This window comes from Sinohyriopsis cumingii, chromosome 16 (genome assembly GCF_028554795.1).
Source record: "Sinohyriopsis cumingii isolate HCF-2022 chromosome 16, ASM2855479v2, whole genome shotgun sequence".
NCBI classification, from domain to species: Eukaryota; Metazoa; Mollusca; class Bivalvia; order Unionida; family Unionidae; genus Sinohyriopsis; species Sinohyriopsis cumingii.
The window spans coordinates 42,571,463-42,588,496 of record NC_142976.1 but is presented as its reverse complement, the minus strand read 5'-3'; the positions used below and the strand labels follow the sequence as shown (position 1 = coordinate 42,588,496).

At 35.8% G+C, this 17,034-nt stretch overlaps 2 protein-coding genes across 2 annotated transcripts in view; one reads left to right on the top strand and one right to left on the bottom strand.

The window, feature by feature from the left end:
- Window positions 1–7,939, bottom strand: part of LOC149780312 (N-acetylglucosamine-1-phosphodiester alpha-N-acetylglucosaminidase-like) — a 42,657-nt gene extending 34,718 nt beyond the window's left edge. Inside the window, exons 1-2 of the mRNA XM_089937154.1 lie at window positions 7,806–7,939; window positions 4,383–4,786 (exon numbers count right to left, since the gene is read on the bottom strand). Coding sequence (XP_089793280.1) covers window positions 4,383–4,786; window positions 7,806–7,864 — 463 coding nt within the window. The 5' untranslated portion in view covers window positions 7,865–7,939. The remainder of the gene's footprint in view (window positions 1–4,382; window positions 4,787–7,805) is intronic.
- A 1,927-nt stretch (window positions 7,940–9,866) lies between these two features.
- On the top strand, window positions 9,867–16,780 carry LOC149780311 (DNA-directed RNA polymerase III subunit RPC10-like). The gene is made up of 2 exons (XM_089937152.1): window positions 9,867–10,077; window positions 13,912–16,780. Exons 1-2 carry the CDS (start codon window positions 9,934–9,936, stop codon window positions 14,092–14,094), a joined length of 327 nt encoding a protein of 108 aa, XP_089793278.1. The 5' UTR covers window positions 9,867–9,933; the 3' UTR covers window positions 14,095–16,780.
- The last annotated feature ends 254 nt before the right edge of the window (window positions 16,781–17,034 follow it).

Genomic DNA, 17,034 nt, shown 5'->3' with positions numbered 1-17,034 from the left:
ATGGTACTAACATCTGCCTCGATTGGCGCTCAGCATTAAGAGGTTAGTGTTAGGACTGGTCGGCCTGGTGACAGGATAATGTGACAAGGTGGGACATCATGCTACATGTCTGCGGCATGATGCCCCCAGTGCTAGACATCACTTTAAACTGCCACACTGCAGACAATGTAGCAATAATGACTGAAAAATTGTTAAAGCTACATTAAAAATCCAAATCACATACCAAATTATAATATCCATACAGATGGCACCAAAACAGTATGCATTTCCATGGTCCATGGCAATTTCCTTATCAAAGACAAACATTCATATTTCATTTGTTCAAAATTTCACATGCTATTTATTTCATCATAATTAAATCATTATATAAATCCATTATTAGACCTATTATAAAGGTGGTGGGGTACAGGTGGGCTGAGTGGTCTAAGGCACTCACCTCTGCAAATCAATGACATCTCATTTCTGAATGTATGGTTTCGAATCTCATCTCATGAACATGGCTACACGAGAAAGCTTGCCAGTAGCTTCCAAAGGGTCACTGTTTCTTTCTCCACTAAATATACTGGTCATCATGTACAAGTTATCATGTGCTGAAAAATGGTATTAAATGCAAAAAACTAAACTAGACCAATAATATTATAAAATAATTTTCTCAGTAAATAAAGCCAAGTTATTTGTGTCCACCACACAAGTCTCTAAAAAAGACATTAAAATTAGTCATGCAGAATTTGCTTCCTCCAAGTCAGTTGAAAAAAAGTGATCTACCATTTCTTCACTCCAGGAAATAGAACAGAGCAGTCTGGTTCAAAGCAAAGTTTTGTTTTACTTGATCATGAACCCTGTATGGGTAAATTAAATACAGTGCAAGCTGTCACAAACCACATTTGATGAAACGGACATCCAGTCTATATGGAGTTTTGGATGCTGAGGTCAAGCTAGACTTAAATTTTAGAAGTGACTTCTCCTTGTGAACAGGATAGGGAAAATTGAGAGCTGAACAGGGAGAAATGGAAGCAAAGCAAGAAATGATGTGTGTGTGTTGGTTCTCTTATTTGAATTATGCCCTCAAGTTCCCTTTATGCATATCTGTATTTAACATTGGATTTAAGCAATACCTTATTGTCAAAAAAATTTTCAGAGTTGTATGTACAGAGAACTTGGAAACACTTAATTACACGTATTTGAACGCCAATTTTTTTATCTGGGATGCAGAAAATCACTGAGGCGGGAGTCCTCCGTATGCATGTAATAGGTGTGTGGCAAAATTCAAAGGCTTGCCAGTCCTGCTTCAGCCACCTGCTTTGTGGGAAAATGTGTTGATCAGTTAGCTGTGCTGATATTTACAATGACAGAATTCAGTGACTGAAAGACCCATTGATGTACATACATGTTGCCATTTTAAGAGTACATAAAAAGAACATGATGCAATAGCTGGGCAGCAACTTCAAAGGCTTTGACTGGCGGCCGGATGCGAAAATGTACTGATATTTACAGTGATTGAATTCAGAGTCATAAAGACCCAGAGATGTACATGTGGTCATTTATAAAAGTACATCAAATAAACAACTTTAGCTTTCGTTATTGTGTTCATTTCCAAATGTATCGGAATATGCAGTGCACAAGAATCAAGACATGTTGAGACTTAGACAAAATGCCATTCATAAATCTGGATAAGTATTTTGGGGTTAAACGGCAAACTTACGAAGTTTGTAATGAGATTAAGAAGAGTGCTAAAGCTGCTAGAATTGAAAGTTCGGATAGGACAGTAGCTAAGTGTAAGAATGTGTGTGATGCCTAGCTTAGTGTTTGGAATAAGTCCTTACTTGGATTGACAAAATTCAGTATCACTCTGATGGACGAACAAGAGCTATTTAAGAGGTACAATGACTGACCATACTTTTTTAAATACCCCTCGCCTTAGCCCGGTTAGTTCTAGTGTTGTAGCGAAATGTATTCATCAAGACATCAGTAGCTAGGCCTAGTTTTGATATCAATTATGTTGACAAACTCTTGCCCATTCACAAGCATATGTTTTGATAGCTGCTTGACCATTAACCCTTTTCCGAGTAAGGTAGCAACTATTGATTTCCTGCATGATATTCTTTGATGATAAAACATACAAACATGCGTTTTAAGATCAGAATCGGTGATCTGGATATATATTAACTGCCTCTTGTACACTATTTCATCATAAAATGAGTTTGAAACTGTAAGTGAACCAGTAGGCCTAACAGGAAATAATGGCGGACTTCGCCAAGTCTGGGATGTACCAGTTTATTAGACTGTCTGTTTTTGTAAATCATCGGGCAAATATTTTCAGAAACATATACAGATCATTGAAAGCAAAGCCAAGTTATTATTTTATTAAAGATTTAACTTTAAAATGCAACTTATGTAGGTTAGAAATGTATGAGACAATGCTATGTTGTGGAATTCGCGAGATGCGCTACGCTCTAAGATGTTTTCCGACCTGACAGGTATTTGCGAAAATACGGGGGAAAAAACAGCAAATCAGACGCTATTTAACCATTGCCTAAAATTACTACAAGGATGCAGACAAATAAATAAACCATAAGTTTGCAATCCTGTCAGTGGACAGTTGTAATGAAGCTATATTAAAGTGAGTGATTACATTATGAAAACCTCTCTATCTAAAAACAGATGCACTCACGTCTGTGTTGATTCTGTAGGAAAGAAGGGACTGCAACTTTTGATGGTGGGACTCCTATTTTTACCAAAATGGGAGTCTTGGACTCCTAGTTTTAAAATCCTAGCGAGACCTCTGATGTATATTATAAACACATTTGCAGTGTTTCCCTTGACCCTCATTTGTGTGTCAGAGACCACAAAAGTTTTCATTTGACCTTCAGTGCTGCTACCAAAGCTTGATTTCCACTCAACCTGACCCCATTCTGGACACCAAGGAGATTTTTGATTCTCAATCTAGCACCCTTCTGGGAAAAAACTGCATTTGATACATGTATAAATTATCATATTAATATTTGGTCTATTTTGGCCGTATTATTTTAAAAAACTGAATAACAAGATCACTGTTATAATTGCATGTTAGTAAAACTACTTAATCAACTACCCTTAATCTAGAATTGTTTTTACTTTCTGAAAGTTCTAAAAGACCCTTTTTCCAACTGAATCAAAAGAAATAACAGGTGAGTGGATCTATGTTTAGGGAAGAGGGGATTTCTTAATGCAACCACTCACTTCATATCTTTGTTACAACAGTCCATTGATAAGATTGCAAATGTAAGGCTTTATCATTTGTCTATGTACTTGTAATAATGGTAAGCACTGGTTAAATAGTATTTGCTTCTCTGCTTTTTTCTTCATATTTTCATAAAAATGAGTGAAGCAGAAAACAACTTTGACCTTACATCGCTTCTCATGGATTCCACAATGTAGCATTGTCCCATACGTTTCTGATCAATATAATTGCATTTTAAAGCTAAATCGTCAATAACATAAGATTTACACTTTGCTTTCTATGGATTCTATAGTTTTCTAAAATATGTTTATGAAAACACAATCTAATATAGTGATACTTCAGAGACACAGCGATGTCCATCATTTTCCCAAGACAGGTTCACTTACAGTTTTAAACTGATTTTATGAAGAAAATAACGTACAGGTGCTGGTTAAAATATTCAGATATACCAATTCTTAAAACACAAATTGCTTTCACATACTATTATTCAAGTTTCAAAACACAAGTCTGTATGTTTTTATCACCGAAGGATCACTGGTGGAAATTGGGCAGTGATAGCTGCTAACTTATTCGGGAAAGGATTAATGTTCAATCAGCTATCAAAACACATCCCTGTGAATGTGTGAGAGTTTGTTTATTGGTGTTTTTATGGCCTGATGCTTACATTTTACTTTTAGCGTTAACACAGCACTGAACTAACCTGGTTATAGTGAGTTAGCATCTAAAAACCTACTGTTACTCAATATACCTCTAGAAAAAAGCAAAGGGCCAATTTGTTTTCACATTTCTAACAGAAGGCGAAGTTACATTTGCTATGTGACCTAGTCACCCATTTTGCCTGGTAATGAGATACTTGTTGATGTACTGTGAGTCTTCAGGCATAAATTCAAACAACATCTTAAATTTTAAGTGTAAACCTAAAATATATGATTGTTTAAATTTAAGCCAGATTTAAATTTAATTCAATTACAATGCCAGATTGAAGACTTAAATCTAAATCAAAATGTGTTATGTTGGAGAAATCCAAACTTAGTTTCCTTTTCCATAAATTTTGCTCACGAGCAAAGCCTGGTGACTCGGGAAAACTAGTCCAGGAATTCTTTTGTACACCTGTAAATAAGACTATAAGTGAAATCCAGTCATTAATTATATGTGTGCAAACCATAACAAGCTCCTGAGGTTGTACTGAAGAATCCAGCATTAACAGCCATAAGACATCCCCGGTTTTTCGCACTCTCTAATACTGTAGCTCTGTCTCCTTCCCCTTTACGACAAGCCCCGTTATGTCCAGGTTCATACACTGAGACAGTGTGTAAAGGATCATTGATGTAAGTGATGTGCATCTGAGCAATATCCTGGTTCATGTATTCTCCTGGCATAATAACTGCATGTCTTGCATTTAAAATGAAACTGTCATTTGAGTTCCCTCGATGTGCTAGATATTTACTGTGAGTCCTGTTGCCATATTTATAATGCTGGCATGATTGGACATCACGATTTGTCCTATGAGGCCCATGCTTGTACCTGTAGGGTTTCAAATCATCATCTGCTTGACTGGAGACTGACCTATCATAAAAGGAAAATTACTTTATTACCTTGACTGCTTTGCATGCAGAAACCAGGTTGTGTATGTATTTATGTGTGTGTGTGTGTATATATATATATATATATATATATATATATATATATATATATACTGAATCTGTCATTTAATTAAAAAAAAACTAATGAAAACAATATGTGTCTGATAAGTATGCATGTATATTCATGACCTGCTGGATTTATTAATAAACAAGAATCCCTTCAAGGTACTCTCAAATTTCTAAAAAGAATTTCTAGGGTTTTAAAGACAAGACTATTTCTTATTTTTGACTCTCTGATATTCTTGAGTGTTAAGATTTTCAAATTAGTTGATGTGGAAGCCATACTGGATGTGGGGCAAAATAATAGACTTTTGGTGAAAACCCAATGCCAATATGACTGTCCGTTAAGGGTGAGTAACAAAATATCAATACTTTCAGGATGGCTGTCACGGCAGCCATACTGGAGGTATGATTGGCACCATTTTCACTCAGGACCAATAAGACACCATAAGAAGTCTTCTTCTGAATATCCAATGTCCAAATATCTTTCCATTTTAAAAGGCTTAGCAATAACAAGATTTTCATGAAGGTCACCAAGGCAGCCATATTGAACATCATCTATTAATGAAGGACCAACAGGACATTATGAAAGGTTTTCTGATGAAAAAAAACCCAACCCACACTGATATGACTTTTTGTTCAGGAGTAACAATACACCTCTCCCTCAATAACTCACGCATAATAGGGTCCAAAAACATAGACTGCACTATAAGCGAGTGCACAAGTTACCAATGGGCCTCCTTCACAATATGAAATGCTGCCATCCTCACTAGACATAAATAAAACTGCTGGGGGGTGTGGGTGTGTGTTAGTGAACTGGTCTGTTTAATGGATGAATACTCGTTTTAAAATCACATTGGGAATAATTACCTAGTTTTCTTTCTAGGCAGGTTTTATCGCATAGTCTGAATTTATCTCCCTGTTTATTTGTACCCAACTACCAATTTAAATAGCAAAAAGCACAAACAATATAAAAGATGCACAGACCATAGTTCATTTATTGAATTTTATTTTCAAACCTGATTATGCCAAGGGGGGCTCTAGCACCATTATCATCTGCACATGTTTAATTACAAACAGAAGTTTACAGTGTAAAAGATGACGCTGCTCGCTAGTCATTTCCAGTTCCTGGACAAGTCCATTTTCAACGAATAGCTACACATATATGTACATTAAAGAAAATACTATGATGTCTGTTTCCGATATTTACAATGTTGAATCAAGCAAAGGAAAAGAATAACAACTAAAATTATGCCTTTCACATTGATTTAATAAGCAGTCTAATTTCTTTGCTCATGTGTGTAAAGGGATATAACTATAAACTCTCAGCATCAAGGTAGTTACAGAATTAACAACAGTTACCGAATAGGATGAACCACACCACTCTGCTGTCTGTGGAAAATAGACTCGCCCATGGTGTATGCAATATGGCACCATGTTAGTATAAAAAGTCCACTAAGCATGAAAGACGCCAATGATACCTGTGTTAATGCCACTCTGGTCACAGTCAGGTAAGAAATTATAAATCAGTCAATGAATTGACTAAGTTCTGTGCATTTTTTTTTAACCTATTAAAGATTTCCGTTATTGAAATCAGTAGAGGATTACAAACAAACTGGGTAGTATACTCAGACAAGTCTGAATCTGCACTAGCCACATGTGTGTGTGTGTGAATTGGATTTTTAATGTAGCTTTAACAGTTTTTCAGTCATACTGCTACGATGTCTGCAGTGTGACAGTTTACAGTGATGTCTAGCACTGAGGCATAATGCTGCAGATATGTAGCATGATGTCCCACCCAGTCACATTATCCTGACACTAGTCCTACAATGTAAGACATATTACATGTTGCTTTTGTTCATGTGCTATGTCTTACTATCCAAATAATGGGCTTATATAGCGCATTCTGACATCAGAATTTGTAGTCAAAGTTTCAGGAATATCTCACACATTTGGCAGCATATATCGACACTCTTCCACTAATATATGTGTAATTAATATACGTACTGTGCTGTCTTTATCCTGGTGGAATGAAAATATGACACTATCAAATGGATGCATTTCCATGTTTCATTGACATACATTTGAATTTGTTGCAATGCGATGGTAGCTGAGGGATGCTGAAGTATGTTTAAGTATGTTCATATGGCGGACATGTTTCTTGAACGAACGAAATGTTGCTTTACAGTTCCAATAGACATAATATATTTTTTTTCGTTTCGTTAAGGAATAATATTTCAACTTAACCTGATTTTGACATTCCTGGCTTTCCAGCCAACTGAAATGTAGGCCAACAAAACGTGAAAACAGTTCCATTTCTTCTGAGAGAATTTGAATTTATTAAATAAAAGACATCAGGGTAAGTAAAGTCTGATAAAAATATTATAACTTTATTTTGTAGGAAAGCATCATTATTGGTTGCCAGTTGTGTGTGACATTTCTGGAAATTTGACTTTCGTTATACTGTTAGTCGACATCAAAACACGCTACACAGCGTCGTTATTTAGGTAGTAAGACCCATCACCCCCAGAAAAAAAATATCGGGTGACGTGTCTTACGCTGTAGGACTACCCTGACACCAGTCCTAACACTGACCTCTTAATGCTGGTTAGTACCATTTTTGTAAGTCTTTGGTATGACTCGGCCGGGGATAGAACCCACGACCTCCCGCATCCGAGGCGGACGCTCTAACCACTAGGCCACGTCACAATTTTGTGAGATGTAGAAGCTCATATGCACCTGATGATGTTATCTTAATTTAAAACGGAATCTTACATAGGATACATAAATACAGTAAGCTTGGCACCCTGTGCGTACAGCTTAGAGCTGTGAGTGCCTTTATTTAATAATCATTTTGTGCGATCGACACTGGTCTACTCAGTAAAGTATATGTACATTCATAAATCAGTGCACATTACAAAAAGAAAACTAAACATACGTACTGAATTATGACAAAACTTGACACTATTAGCAGTAAAGACATGAGAGTAATTATTTTCATGTCAAAGACAAAATAAAGTGACGTCGCCTCCTACTCATCTTCTTTCAACTTCCACTCCGCTCTCTTGTCCTCTTCAAGCTGGAAGTACGAAAAGTATTTAATCGGTGTTGATAAAGTTTAGTTTATATCAAATTTATATCCTATTTCCAAACATTCCTAATTTAGAAAGTGAAGTCGCCCTGTACATTAGAGACATGCAAACTCCTTAAATAGGTGGCCTATTAATCAATACTCAGTATTACTGACTGGAAACTCTTGGTACAATGTACAAGAAAAAATAATGAAAGAAACATTTCCAATACGATTGACTAAAGCAGATATGCAATTTAGAAAATAAAAACTATGTCATTGAAGTAATAAACCTTGAACGGGGAAAAAAAGAGTTATAAGACATTAGGAAGAAAAGATAGATGGAATGAGGGTTAGGTCAAGAGCTATATACACTTAAGGAGAGAAGATGACCAAATATTTCTGTAATTTAGAAAATAGCAACTAAATCAGTAAAATAATGCCAGTTCTTGTTAAAAACAATGGTTCTTTAACAGACAATCAGCAACAAAGTTTGGATGAAGCAAAACTATTTTGAATGAATTTATATAATAAGCTTGAAGCTGACGTTGATTTTGAATGCTACTTAATTACCCCGACATCACATGAAGATGATTCTGTCGATATTGAAATGCTACTTAATTACCCAGACATAACTAGACTGCACGATTTACAGACACATTCCTTAAATGGTCCCATATAATATATAGAAGCAACACATATTCTAAAAATATGCCTAAAGAAAAAAGCTAGGGATATGATGGATCCACGGTAGAATTGTATAAGATTTAAAAATAAAAAAAGATAATCGACAGTTTTTAGATGATAAGTTACACAACAATTGATCTATATCTAGCAAACTGATCTACTATTAAGGATTATCCATTTAATCGTGGTCGGGCGGACATTCTTTCTAGTCAAGATTTTTTATATATATTTTTTTATATCTCAAGTTTGCTGGGCTGGCTAGTAAGCGCCTACCCCATGCCGACACCAAAATGGTGTTGGCGAATTCCAACTTTTCAACAGGGAATGGACTCTGACCCTACACACCAACATAAATGTCCAAATATAAAAAAATGGGGTGGCAAGGGTCAGAGGAAACTCGGACTATGAGAGAGAGAGAGAGAGAGAGAGAGAGAGAGAGGGGGGGGGGGAGGTAGAGATGTTAGCCATTGTATTATTGATTATTTCTCCATAAAATAAAATCTTTAAATTTTGCACGAAAGGCGAATGAGCTGCTTTAGAAAAATTTCACTACTGAACTGCCGAAGGAAAACGAATAATTTTACATTATTGTATTGTATTTCAATACGGAACCATGCCGCTATTTAATATATAATCAATGTTTTATTTCCCAAAAAGGCAGTTTTGAACTGCTCAAATTACCCGGGAAATAATGAGAAATATCTTTTTTTGAACCAATGTAAATGTAACATTTACATATAAGACGAAACTTAATATTTCACATGGACTGAATCAATGCGGAAGAATGTAGCTCTAGTGTATTTTTAGAAAAAATTTCCTCTCTCATTTTTGGTGGTGATAGAAGAGTTATATTTATGCATTTTTGGTAGGGATTTAAAGGTAATTGTTTTTTCTTCTTCTTGAGAATATGAGATCAGGGTGTGGTTTTCCGTTGGTATTTCGGCGACAGTGCACAGTGAGTAATAAGGCCTTGGTGATGATCCGAAAGTGAAATCTGTGTTCTGTTTACATGCTGCTCTGTTTACATGCTGCTCTGTTTACAGTCTAACCTCTCAAAAAAATGCCGGTCAACCTTTGACAAGAACTTCACAGTGAAGTCATCTTTCAAGGTATTTTAGATTAACATATGACTTATATTGATTGTCACACAGTGGAAAGGTCAGTATTGAGAAACAAATGTAGAGAACATACAGTAAAATTAATTGTGTTCTATGTCCATTGGTTACGAGGATATAAAGGGAAAATATGTACTTACGCACCGTTAAACATGTGTTGCGGCAAAACTAACCAGCGAACGTGATAAGCTTACAAAAATGTTAATGTTTTGTCCGACGTGTGCGAATGTTCTTGTAGTTGAGGAGGGAACCAGTTGTTACAGATTTGCCTGCAACACATGTCCATATATACAGAATGTGACGCGTAAAGTTTCGAACAGAAGATACCCCAAACTGAAAGAGGTAATGTTGACATGAAAATGGGTCACAGTGTCAGTACAGTATTGCAACATAAATTCTGTATCCCAAAACGTTATCATTTTGGGTGAACAGTTAATTTCAGTCACCCCACTATGCTAAATATACGATGACCGATAGTGGCCAACAGATTTACAATGCAAAGTAACTAAAATTTGTATATGTGCACATTCTTCTCAAATGTATTAGTGACGGTCTACAACTGTGGCGTATGTCAATGTGGTCATTTGGTCGCACTTACTGATCATAAATCAAATATTATTTGTTGTTCTCAAATATAATACTAATATAAATAGAAACTATCTATTCCATCCTGATTATTAAATGTTTATTACCATAACTGTCATCAATAAACTTCCTTACGAAAAATTTAGATCGACATGGATCTGTGGTGGCCAGGTTCTAAACTGGGTGAAGAAAAGAGCACATCGGGTCTAATCGTCACGTTATAGGATAGTACGAATTTTATTTTCAACATGCGTAGCTTTTATTATGACATTCAATCCATTTGGATCACACCTGTAGGTTGACCTTGTCCAAATATGTCCACGAATTTTAACATTGAGTTTTGCTGTATGTGTTTATTCAGGCGTGTAAATAATGACCTTGTAAATGAATATGGATGTAATAGGATCCAAATAAAGTGAATAATCACTATTTCAAAGTATGTGTAGCCAAACTGACGCCCATTTCTGAAATAGTTGGTACTGAATGTATACAGAACCAGTATGATTCTTATTGTACAAAATAACACCAATATGTGCCTGTAGACATTTTAGCAAAATATGTATATGTAAACATTTCTCTTACCAGTACTTTGAGTTCTAATTGATTGTTACAACTAAAATGAATTTTCATTCCTTTCACTACAATAATTCAGAAAGAACAGTAGTACTCTTTGATAAGGACTTAACCTCATGTGTTTTTTAATGGCTATTTTACAGACATCGCATTTGTGTATGTTAATACCACAATGCAAAACACATCCACATTGTGCTGCCATTGAAATGTTAAATAGATTATAGTTGAAATTAAGTGCCCCTATTGCATGAAAAGATAAAAGTGGAAATTCCCTGCTTTATGCCGGATGATGGAATAGTCAAGTCATGCACTTATTATTATTAAATAGAAATGCAGATAATTCTAACAAACAGACAATATTGTGATTTGCAGAAGCATCTACTAAGCATCTATTTGTACACACACATGCAAACAACTTTTATTGCATGGACCTTGTTTACAAGATTTGTTTTTAGGAACTGTATTATTTCTCAATAAAAAAAGTAAACTTTCAAAATTTAGCTCAAAGGCAAATGAGCAGTTTTGAAATACTTAACTATTAATTTGCCAATTCATGATAATCTGTCGTTATTTCATTTGATTTTACAGAGAACAATGCCATTAACTTGTGGAAATTTGGGGCTTAGTATCCTAAAATGCAGTTTTTAACTGCTCAGTGTAAATAGGAAATATTGAGAAATATATTTTAAACAGCTGTAAATGTCACATAAATCTGAGACTAAAAAGTAAAAATGATTGTCAGAATCAGCCCAGAATATGATCTGAATTGGCTCGCAATTTGGTCCCAATTAGGTTGGTTCATATCTGTCACAGTCCTCATCAACCTGCATCCATCATACAAGGGTACAGGCTGAAGCGGATCAAAGTTGGGCTGATTTGGACCATATTATATCATGATGTATTATCCACAGCAGATTAATTGTACATGATATGAATGTCAGTGATTATAAGAATTATATTATTGGACTGCATGCATTAATATGCGAGGCCTCACCTGTAGTTGGTAATTAAGGTAATTATTGATAACTGAACTATTTTTATAGTGTACTTCTAACTGGTAATCCAAGGTTACTCAGAACCTGTCACTTTCACAATCCAGCTTCTATCGGTGTTTGGTGATAATAGCATAATCAGGTAGATTTTAAGAACAATGGTTTTTAGCAGAAATACATAAACAGCATGAATTTGTTGTCTCCCCCCACCAACTCTTTATGGTACTTTTTTGACATCATAGAAAAAATATTCTTTTTTGTTGTTTTATCTCTTGTATGCACTGGCACGGTAGATATATATATATATGTTGGTAGGAAGGTGGTTTCATCATTTGTCTGCACAATACTAGTTACTTTTCAGTAGTTCAGAGTAAAAGTTTCATTTTAAATTTTAAAATGATTAAAAGTTCAGATGTAACAATAAAAGATTGCAGAAAAATATTTGGTTAGAAAAGTGGCCAAGATTATTTTAGTCTGAATTTACTCTCTGCATGGTAATATTGAAATGCCTACTGGAGAGTAGTAAAAATAGATTCGAGTTATGCAGTCATTGATTGCACTTAGGTTAATATGAAATTTTGAAATTGGTGATCGGGAAAAACAGCTTTTATGGATAAAATATGTCAAATATTTTTTTATTAGCAAAGCAATTACTGTTGCTGGTGGTTGTTGTTGTTGTTGTTATAGGGTTTAATGCCATTTTTCAGTACAAGATAGGCCATACATGATGGCCAGTATAATTGGTGGAGGAAGAACCCTGGAAAACCCTGGGAAGAACCACCAACCCACAAGAAGCTACTGGCAGGCTTTCTCACGTACCAACGTTAGCTGAGCCTGAGACACGAACTCATGCAGACAGAGGTGAGATGGCAGTGATCCGTAATGGTGAGCGCTTTAGACCACTCGGCCACTTGGAGCCCCTTACTGTTGCTGGTGTAATATTCTTACCTTCCTTGACTCCAATGTCCTGAATCCTTAGCTTTTCATGCTATGCTTAAAAGTGTAAATTGCATAAACAGTTGATGAATGACAAATAAAACTATAATTGTTCAGTTAAATTGTTACGATATTGTTTGATTTTCAGCTTCAAGTAAATTGTCCTTTTTGTGCTGAATTTTCAGTTTAGTATATATGTAATGCACTTTTACAGTAATACTAAATCCTTGGGTCTGAACATTTTTGTGTGTGTACTTTCCTAACTGTTGTCAAAATCTTGAAAGCATGTTTATGTTTTGTCATTTAAATTACTTGTTTCATTCCTTTTACCATATATACTCAATTGTAAGTTGCAAACAGGGACCCTGATCTACCATCACATAATACATGGCAGATTAGGGTCTGTGTTGTTTGTTCTACTGATTATTCCTAGAAAATTGGACAGACCAGATATGCTGGCACATTATGTGACAGCAGATTTGAAATGCAGTTTGATTCAGCTTGTGATTACCATATATATGGTACCAATCATCTTTTACTTTGAAGCATAGTGCAGATAATGCTTAGAGAATAGGTAAATGGTGATGAACACCATAGGGTGGAAATTGCTTGTCTGGCAGTAGGACACAAATTGAAAATTTAGCTATCACTTTCCCGGAAATGTTGCTGATGTTGAGAAATCTTAATTCAGGGCAAAAAGTTTTTTTCTTCCCCTGCCCTACTAAAGGGTGTTGTTCAGTGGAATACTTTTTTCATTTTACTTAGATTGTTAAACATGTTCTGCCAACTTACAGCCAAGTTGGATGTATTAAAAATCCTTGAAACAAACTGGAAAACCTGTGGAAAACTATTAATTTTGGATGGGCATTCACTGTTTCAATTCTTTATGAACCAGTTCTAGTAATCAAGCCCATAACCTCCAAGGTCCAAGCTGATTATGTTACCACTGTGCTATACTGGCATTTTATGCATTTTGGTCAATTAATTGTTAGTGTAGCTTCAAACTATGCAACATTTTAATATAGCTGTATGAAAGTAACATATAAAATACATGTGATGTAATGTTCCATTTTTTCCAATACATTTGCAGGTAGATGATGTATTAGGAGGTACAGCAGCATGGGAAAATGTCGACTCAACAGATGTGACCTGTCCCAAATGTGAGCACAACCGAGCCTACTTCATGCAGATTCAGACACGGTCAGCTGACGAGCCCATGACAACTTTCTATAAGTGTTGCAATGCAGACTGTGGTCACAGATGGAGGGAATGAAAGAGCATCTTTTGCAATCCATCATTTTTGCAGTGTTATTCTTAGAAGTTGGCAGCTGGAGAAAATCCATTTACTTCTGCAACAGAGTCACATTTGTTTGTTATGTATTGATTCTGCCATGCACGTGCAAATTTGAGCATGCTATTCTGGAGGATAATTATAATGCCCATATCAGCTGAACAACCTAACAAAATAATATAAGTGACAACCATGCTCACTTTAGTAACTGCTTAATTCCTAAAAAATGACAATAACCAGAGATGCAACAGATTTACCAATAGCCCTGCCCCCATTATGTTATTTACATAATACACATCTCCCTCGATAACTCACGCACAGCAGGATCCACAAACATAGACTGCACTATAAGCGAGGGCACGAGTTATTGAGGGACCTCCAGAAATTGAAAACATTTGCTTAGACATAGAGAAATCTCAATTTTTGTATTGTTCAGTTAGTACAGAATTGATGTCATGAGTTCATTGGAAGTAATAATTAAACTTTTTATCATCCTTGAGGATATCTCTTAAGTGCCAGTTCACGAATTCTCAGAAACTCGCTTGCCCACAGTGGTCTGTATCTGTGAAACCAAGCTCTTTATTTTACGAAGTATTCATTTCAATTGGTTGCCTTGCTATATTTGAAAGGGATGGTCCTGGCTTTTAAAAAGTTGTTGCAAAAAAAATCACCACCCTCAATATTTTGTCACCAGAACAAGTATTGAATATTTTTCCAGGTCTAATAATGTAATAGGCAATGAAAATTGAAAAAGATGGGATTATTATTACTTTATTGACAACAAGCAATACAGCCATAATATTACAAAATCAATCATTACATGACTTTTGCACTACTTCCATCGTCTTTGCATCCTGCATCACAGTTAGTGCATAGGTGTGACTGTTGTCACCTGAAATAAATGCATTATCAAATATAAAATATCTACTTTCCTGACATCTACAGTCTCTCTCTCTCTCTCTCTCTCTCTTGTTTTTTTAATAGAAACATCAGGTATTAAGCAAATCTATATTATGTATATTATTTTCCAAACAAAAGTTTTGTAGGGAACTTTAGTTAATAACATTTTAATACTAAAACCCTATGATTGTACTTTGCAATGTGAGATAAGTGACGTATAATGCGACCGTCGATTTCATGCATTCCGGAATTAAATGCCCCCCCCCCCCCCCTTATGGCTAGCGTCACAAAGTACATCTCCGTCAACCCGGAGTTCAGAAATTTATTTTTTCTCGCCATCTTTTTTTTAGGGTCCATCCATTTAGTATGTATACATGGAGGGGGGTAACCCAAATGCATACGCTTGCATATAGGCGGTCTCAGGAAGGGGTGAAGGGGTCAAGCTTTGTCAGATTTTTGTGTACATACTAAATGGCTGTCCCCTTACATGCTTTGCCTGTAGTGAATTGCTTCCTAAATCCCAAGAATGACCACTGAATGCTTTTGATTTTTTCTCGACAAGCAAACAAGATCTACATTTCCACCAATGAACCTTACATGAGTCAACACCTGGCATTAATGTACTGTATATATAAGCATAAATTACCATTAAATTATAGGAAGGAATGAAGAAACATATCACAGAGCAAAGTGATTCGAAATAAATGTTATTTAGTAAGCAGTGTTATATGCATATATGATTTAACAATAAGGAAATGAGGGATCTAAAATGAGGGAAATAGTTATCACATGTATGGTAGCTTCAGGCCACATTTGTTGTTGTTATAGCGTTTAACACCATTTTTGAGCACAAGATAGGCTATACATGGCGGCCAGTATGAATGGTGGAGGAAGAATCCAGGAAAACCCCGGAAAGAACCACCGACCCACGAGTAGCTACCGGCAAGCTTTCTCGCATACCCAAATTGGCCGAGCCCAAGACTCGAACCCACGCAGAAGGTGAGATGGCAGTGATCCGTAACGGTAAGCACTTTAGACCACTCGATCACTCGGGGCCACAAGACCACATTTGAACTGGTAACAGTTAAGAGACCACATTTGAACTGTTAACATAAATTCACACCCATTTAAGGCTTTGTTAGTTATAACAAAACAGGGTATTGTTTATTTGTCAGTCATTTGCTAGTGCTGTCACTCACTGTAGAATAGGTGGTTTCTTTGACATATGTCAGAGAGGCTTGAGTCTAAGCTTTAGCTGTTGCGCAGTTTGGGCACAGCTGTCCAGAATATGAAATGGGGGCTCATTGGCTGGTGGGGGGAATAAATAATGCACTCCACAGGGAGAAACGGCGAGAATTTTACGCGTAATGGACCAAAAATGTCTGTGAATATTTCGTGAAAATGATGTTTAAAGTTGCTGCAGAAAACTTCCTGATGGTAGGTCACAATCTGAATGTTTTTGGAGTAAATTTACCAACTTGGTTTTTTATGACACGCTAAAGATTTGTTTTTTGCATGACACGCTAGAATATCTGTACAGTATTAGCTAAATATATTCAGTGACTATTTGAATTCTTTGGAAAGCTTTCTGTACATTTGAAACTTCAACACAGAAGGGGCATTTTTCGTTGGAACGAATTCGTATTGGAACTACTTATTGGAATTTAAAGGACTTTTAGGAAATTGGAATTCATTCACCATGCTGTAGGTTAATTTTATTCTTTCACTCCTGTATTTTGAGAAGTAAATTATTTTTAATTATGCAAAACTTGTTTGTTTTGCTATTTTATGTTGCGTAGTTTAAGTCCCTGGAGTCGTAAGACGGGATTGATGGCAAAAATGAAAGATCAATGAGCAAAATAAATATATATTACTTACCCTGCCTGGGTTCATGTTTGGTGACACTCCTTCAAAATATCACAGCCAGTAATAAATGAATTGACGACTTGTGCCTTGATACATATATCACAGAACATCTGCTTTAACTTTGTATCATATCGCAGCCACAGACGCCCAAGTTTC

What these genes read in the sequence shown, in the direction of transcription:
- LOC149780311 (XM_089937152.1), top strand. Translation starts at nt 9,934, where the DNA reads ATGTTAATGTTTTGTCCGACGTGTGCGAATGTTCTTGTAGTTGAGGAG. An exon ending in GATACCCCAAACTGAAAGAG is followed by an intron (nt 10,078 to 13,911) that starts GTAATGTTGACA and finishes ATACATTTGCAG; the next exon opens with GTAGATGATGTATTAGGAGG.